Source organism: Gymnoscopelus microlampas (assembly GCF_963454915.1).
Source record: "Gymnoscopelus microlampas genome assembly, chromosome: 20".
Taxonomy (NCBI): domain Eukaryota; kingdom Metazoa; phylum Chordata; class Actinopteri; order Myctophiformes; family Myctophidae; genus Gymnoscopelus; species Gymnoscopelus microlampas.
In genome coordinates, this window is record NC_139957.1 from 37708212 (window position 1) to 37714783 (window position 6572).

General features: G+C 43.2%; 1 protein-coding gene across 1 annotated transcript; it reads left to right on the forward strand.

Moving 5' to 3' along the window:
• Positions 1-1934: 1934 nt before the first annotated feature.
• LOC311036121 (kazal-type serine protease inhibitor domain-containing protein 1-like) lies at positions 1935-5462 on the forward strand (the record flags this gene model as incomplete). Its single annotated transcript, XM_084044645.1, has 5 exons — positions 1935-2246; positions 3070-3247; positions 3873-4033; positions 4628-4775; positions 5362-5462. The coding sequence occupies 5 exons, from the start codon at positions 1935-1937 to the stop codon at positions 5460-5462; spliced, it is 900 nt and encodes a 299-aa protein (XP_083900771.1).
• Positions 5463-6572: the final 1110 nt, after the last annotated feature.

Here is a 6572-nt window from a genome sequence, read left to right on the forward strand (position 1 = left end):
CAGTCAAAAACAACTCCCTAAGATGGTACTGAATGATAGGAATGTGCAATTCTATGGATGTCTGTTAGGTTCTGGGTGTGTGAAACTACTGTAATTCAACCCTGGCCTAGAATCTAAGGGGTGTATTGTTGCTTCTGATAGAGTACTGTGTTGTTGTAGGCAAAAGGACACCCAACATAAAAGTGTTATCTTACATAAAAGTGGTTGATACCAATAGATTTAACTTTGGTACATTAAAGTCTTACATATTGTACAAATATAACATATTTTTTCACAGTGTTAGAAGAGTGAAACAAATGAACCCTGACCTAATTTTATGTTGTTTGATTCCTTCTATTATCCTTGTAATGTCTTTTCATGCCTTATTATGTCAAGCACTTTGAATTCACCCTATGAAACAAGTAAACTTGCCTGTCTTACAGTAACTCATGCCAAGTTATGCCATACGATGCCATGCCATGCCATGGCATGTGGATACTAAGTGGATAATATGTGGATACTAAGTCGATACTAGTGGATGATACTAAGTGGATACTATATGTGCATAATACTGTATGTGGATACTAAGTGGATACTATGTATGTGCATAATACTGTATGTGGATACTAAGTGGATACTATGTGAATACTAAGTGGATACTATGTGGATAATAAGTGAATTCTATGTGTATACTAAGTGCATAATAAATGAATACTTTGTGGAAGTGAATTAGTATAGGGTCATGATTCCTCATGGATCAGAAAGCTAGAGAAAATTGCAAAAACATGTCCAGACATTGTGTGTCTTGCAAGAAAACAACACACACATCCTCGCAAATTGTTAAATTCTGTTGTGCAGAAAAATATCTAATGCCAAGGTCATCATTGTTTTCTCAAGGTTTCTTTAACCATGTCCATTGTCCAAACCTCGAGACAGATTTATACTGTTTACAGAGCCAGGAATGTCACACTACTCCACAAGCATAGTCTTGTACTCCATAGTCTAGTAAACAGTATTTGCAATATCCTGACTCCTATCCTCATATCCTCTATCATACTTCCCAGTATGTATTTTAGTGTATGATACTTACAGTATATGAAGAGCTTTTCACAGTCATGTGGACAGCTGGAGCAAGGCTGTTCATTAACACTCATACCCTATACACTTAGTTGACCGGAGTCCCCTAACTAGGGTCGCTAGTATTTCTCCTTAGACCAAATCTCTTCACCAAAAAAAACTGTGATCTATAAGCTCACACCGTATAGCGCTGCGACGCGTTGTGAACTTGTAGATCTGCTATTTTCATGGAACGTTCGCCAACAGAATAGGGATGCTTGGGTTCATGTGGTTAACACCTATACGAGTGACATATTGAGTAAGATTCTTTTAGATGCCGTGTCATTTCTGAAGCCCTTTCGCCAGTTCTGCCCTCCCCCAGAGACACTGGCACTACCCAGAGAGACACTGGCACTGCCCAGAGAGACACTGGCACGCGAAGAAAGGCAACAGTATTATGAGAAGCGGAAGAAGATGAGAGGTGGACATTTAAAGAGGTGAAGTTTGCGAACCACCTTTACTTTTACGTCACTTTGTTTACCAGGGACCCTGAGCTGATGAAGAAATGTGATGCAGGAAGACAATGTGACCGCTTATGTGGTAATAATAACAGAAAAAACATCTATTCAGAAGAAGACCGTGAGGCTCAGAAGACAGAAGGATTCGTTTAAACCTCAGAGGGGGAACGCCGGCACGGGGCCACTCCACTTTCAGAGACCAGCAGAAAAAGGGATATCGTTCCAAATGTTATGAGCCAGTCTGCGCTCTGGACTCACAGCGGAAAACGTCTCGCGCTTCCATCCTGCTTTTTTTTTTGTCCTGAGCTTAATTACTTTGAACATTATCTGTCATTATTTTTTAAGACAAAGAGTCTGGCTTCAGTGTGAGAGGTCGAGGCGATGCCATCGGCTCTGACGTGGCTATGTGCCTGCATCTACCTGAGCGCGTGCATCCGCGCCTCCCTGGGGGTCCCGCCCCAGCACCGCGGCTGGCTGCGCCTGTGGGAGGAAGGGGCGGGCTGCGGCAAGTGCAACCCCAGGCTCTGCCCCCGGGCGCCCGGCGGCTGCCCCGCGGGGCGGGTGCGGGATGACTGCGGATGCTGCGAGCAGTGTGCCAACGTGGAGGGGCAGCAGTGTGACCCCGACGGCGCGCAGAAGTTCTACGGGCGCTGTGGGGTGGGTCTCGTCTGCCAGAGGAAAACATCTGCGATGGTAAATATCAAAGTGTTAGTACGTACATTATTTCATTTATTCTAAGCCTTCCAACAACTGCTATCTGTTGCTCATTTGTTCGCTCTGGTATGTAAAAAATAGCCTGAGGCCAAGGTGTCGATGCCTTTGTCCAGACCTTTACCACCCTAATATTCAAAGGTGTTGGTCCGCTACAAACTTGCTTGCATTCCAACTGTTGCCCAGCCCGGGGTGGGGTTTCTTTAATTACTCCTCCTTTGTGTTAATACGACCTTTCCTTACTTGTGAGATTGTATAAAAAGATAGTTTTGAGGACAACTGAGGAGAGAGGAGCACAGAGAGGAAGAGATGACCCAGGGGGGAGGTGGAGGCCGAGGCCTTGCTATAGGCTATACGGATACAAGAAGAGTGGGCACTAAGGAAGAGTGGGCACCTTGATGCAAAATTGGCTATTTTGTCCAACATGTTAAAAAATGTCATATTTGAAAAATGGTCTTAAATAATTTAAAGTATACATGATTTGAACATGCATGGTACATCATTATCAGACTTCAATTTCTTGTTTATGCCCAAAATGATTGGATATACTGGTTTTGGAGCAATTTGTGGGAAATTTAGAAATATTAGACCATAATTGTCAAATGTTAAATCATGTTCTAATCACATACACATACATTACTTAAGACTCCAAATATTATTTTCTTTTTGGACCAAATAGACAATTTTACATCTAGGTGCCCACTCCTGCTATGCTAGTTGTTTTATACGCTGATATTCCTCAATAAAACTGTCTATACTTTTCATTGACTGTGGAAATATACATTTTCCATAACACTTCTCACAGAGAGGTCAGAGGGGCAAGAAGAACAGGGCCGAGCCGGAGCCCACGTGTGTGTGTCGGGACGAAGCCCCGGTGTGTGGTTCTGACGGGTGGACCTACCCCAACGTGTGTCAACTGAGAGAGGCTTCCAGCCGGAGTAAGAGCATCCTCAGAATGACTGGACAAGGACCATGCTACTCAGGTGCATCAGCTCATTTTTATATTCATGTTATATTTATTTCTATAGGCATTGTTTTCATTAGATAGGAGTGTGTAGAGAGACAGGAGGCTGAGGGTCGAGAACGACATGTAACACACATCTGTGGCCCGGGATTGAACCAGGGACGTTATTTGTAATTATGTGCATACCGTACCAGCATGAACCATACGTATATTCATTATGTTGCCAATAAAAACTAATTGGAATTGGGGCAATTGGATGGGGGAGGAATATGAAGGGAAAAACGGATTTACAAGCTTGTAGGTCGGCTATTTCTGCCATTTTCCTTCATTTTTCTTTAAAAAGCAAATCTTTTGGACACCTGCAAAGGTGACCGGTGTGTAGGAGAAGACCAAACGAGGGCACCAACACACTGAAAGAAAGAATCAGGCTGCAAACTGTCTTCAAATGCAAAAAAAAAGAAAATACATTTTCTTTGCCATTTCACAATAGAGGGGCCACAGCCAAGGGCTGTGAATTTTTGGGAGGAAAGTTAGCGAATCCCTGCCCACTTTGTGTGTGTTATAGTTTCCAGTTGTTTCAACGTATTGTCAGTGTTCTTTCGTACTTATCCTCACTCAGTTGTTTTCCTTTCTCTTACCATCAGCTCCCCGCATCCTCAGAGTGCCCAGGGACGTGTCCAACTTCACGGGCAACGACGTGGTGTTTGGGTGTGAAGTCTCAGCCTACCCGCTGCCAACCCTCAGCTGGAAGAAGAAGGGCAGTGACCACTTCCTGCCAGGGGACGATCCTCACATCTCTGTCCAGGTTTGATGATGTCATCAGTCAGTGTCAGTGAAACTCGGATGTGGCTGAACCAATGGTTCTCAGAGTGGGGTTCGGGGACCCCCAGGGGTCCTTGAGGGGGTTTCCAGGAGGTCACCTGCAAAATTAGGAACAGTTTAAACACTGAAGTTAAGTTAAAATATATATTTTGGCTATTCGAAAAAAACGTGAATTACATTACAAGCTCACAATGTGAGTTGTTAACTTTGATAACAGCTATTTTTGAAACACGAATTGGGACGCTGGTTCATGTCATGTGGTTAAATTAAAGCATCACTATGTAACTTTCCTCTTCTATCTCGCATTTGAACCCGGTTTCCTGCTCAAGTGCTGACATTTTTACCATTGGGCTAATAGAGCCGGCCCGCTTGCTCAGGGGATAAAATGAATCTTGAATGAAATTCGTGTCAGATCCTGTGTCTAGGTGAGACATGACCTTTAACACAATCTAAACGTCTCAATAGAAGAGCAGGGAGACAAAATACAACCATCCCAATTGTATAAGTTAAATTGTATTGACATACAAAAAAACATAGTGACATAGTGAGGCTTTATAACTCTGTATGTCCCTGTCAGCTCCGTGGCGGTCCGGAGCGCTACACCATGTCCAGCTGGCTCCAGATCCAGAACCTCCAGCTGTCTCATGCTGGCATCTACTCCTGCATTTCCCACAATGCCTTGGGAGGGACATCCGCATCTGCACGGCTCACAGTCATGAGACGGGGTGAGTGGCCCTGAACCACCTGTACTTTTTAGTGCAGGGGTCTTCAACAGGGGGTCCGGGACCCCTAGGGGGTCCTCAGAGTTACTACAGGGGGTCCGCCAAATCTTTGTGTGATAGGATTTTTTATTTTACCTTAACCACTTGAACCCTAGTATCTCTTTTCTGGGGAGAACTTTGGCCAAAAATAGCAGATCTACAAGCTCACAACGCCTCGCGCTGCGAGGCGTTGTGAGCTTGTAGATCGGCTATTTTTGGCAAAGAGGCATAGGTGTAGAGGGAAAAAAGAGCAGACCACGTAAACAAAAAATGTTGAATCTGAAACACAATGTTATACGATATAGAGGGGGTCCCTGCTTCATCTTTCTCTCAGCTAGGGGGTCCTTGGCCTGAAAACGTTGAAGACCCCTGTTTTAGTGCACTAAAAGTATTTGCCAGCTTTATTTCTATCGTCACTTTGCAGATTTACATTATTAATACAAATTATGGTATTTAGCAATACAATGTCTTTCCCACTACATTAACACAGCTATAAATAGACAGTCTCAACTCAACTCAACAACACAAACCTCCCCATCTTCGTTACCAGCGAGCACCGTGGTGCTGATGAAGGTGGATGAAGAGAACAACTTTGACGTCTGGGAGGATGATGATGGTGGTGATGATGGCTCTGGAGACTACCTGCAATAAGAGACACCTCAGACACAGTGAAGTTATGCAATATCAGATTTAATGTTCAGTGTTTTTTCATAAATCAACGCCGTACTTGATCATATACTATAGCGTCACACAAAAGCATCTAAAGTAGCAGATCTGCAAGCTCGAAACGTTGCACGAAGCAAACTCATTTTGAGCTTGTAGATCTGCAACTTTCTCTATATTTGAATTTGAATCCTGAAAAGTAACCGTTTTGGACATATGAGGTTTCTACCCGACAGAGACGATATGATGTGTAATGTTTCTTTTAATTATATCCATTTTATTTCTATACTGATAGGGCGACCAGACGGATGAGTGGTACCACATACAGTATATGGGCTCTAATGCCTGACAGTGAGTCCTAGGTTCGATACTTGGTTGGCCGAACCACTAGGCTATACCCTCTGTCTGTGATTCCTGTCTCTCTCGTCTTTCCACTATACAGTATATCTATCAAAATAAAGGCTCAGAAAAGCCACAAAATAACTTAAAAATAAAGGTGCTACACAAATAATGATGATGATGATGAGTAGTAGTAGTAGTAGTAGTAGTAGTAGTAGTAGTAGTAGTAGTAGTAGTAGTAGTAGTAGTAGTAGTAGTAGTAGTAGTAGTAGTAGTAGTAGTAGTAGTAGTAGTAGTAGTAGTAGTAGTAGTAGTACCTATTATTATTATTATATGAATTCCCTCATACCTGTCGAACTACTTCTCCAAAGTGAATGACACCCACAGCCTAAACACTGATCTGGTATATCACCCAAATTTAGAACAGACATGGGAAAATTCTCATTCTACTGCTCTGTCACCAAAATGTGGAATGCCCTGACACCATCCATTAAAGCAGTGGTTTTCAACCTTTTTCGCGTCAAGGACCCCCAAATTGACACACATTAGCCCACGGACCCCCATCTGAAAAGATATGCCAGGGACTCAACGATTTTGATTTCTTGGGGGTCCCAATCTACACTGTAGTATCATCATTAATGTTCATTTAACCAAATGGACCCTAACGGGTCCATTTGGTCCCACTTGTACACTCTCAGAGTTACAGACACAGAAGGGTCAATTTGGTTCCTAACTATTAGTTTGGCTGGGGACCCCCTG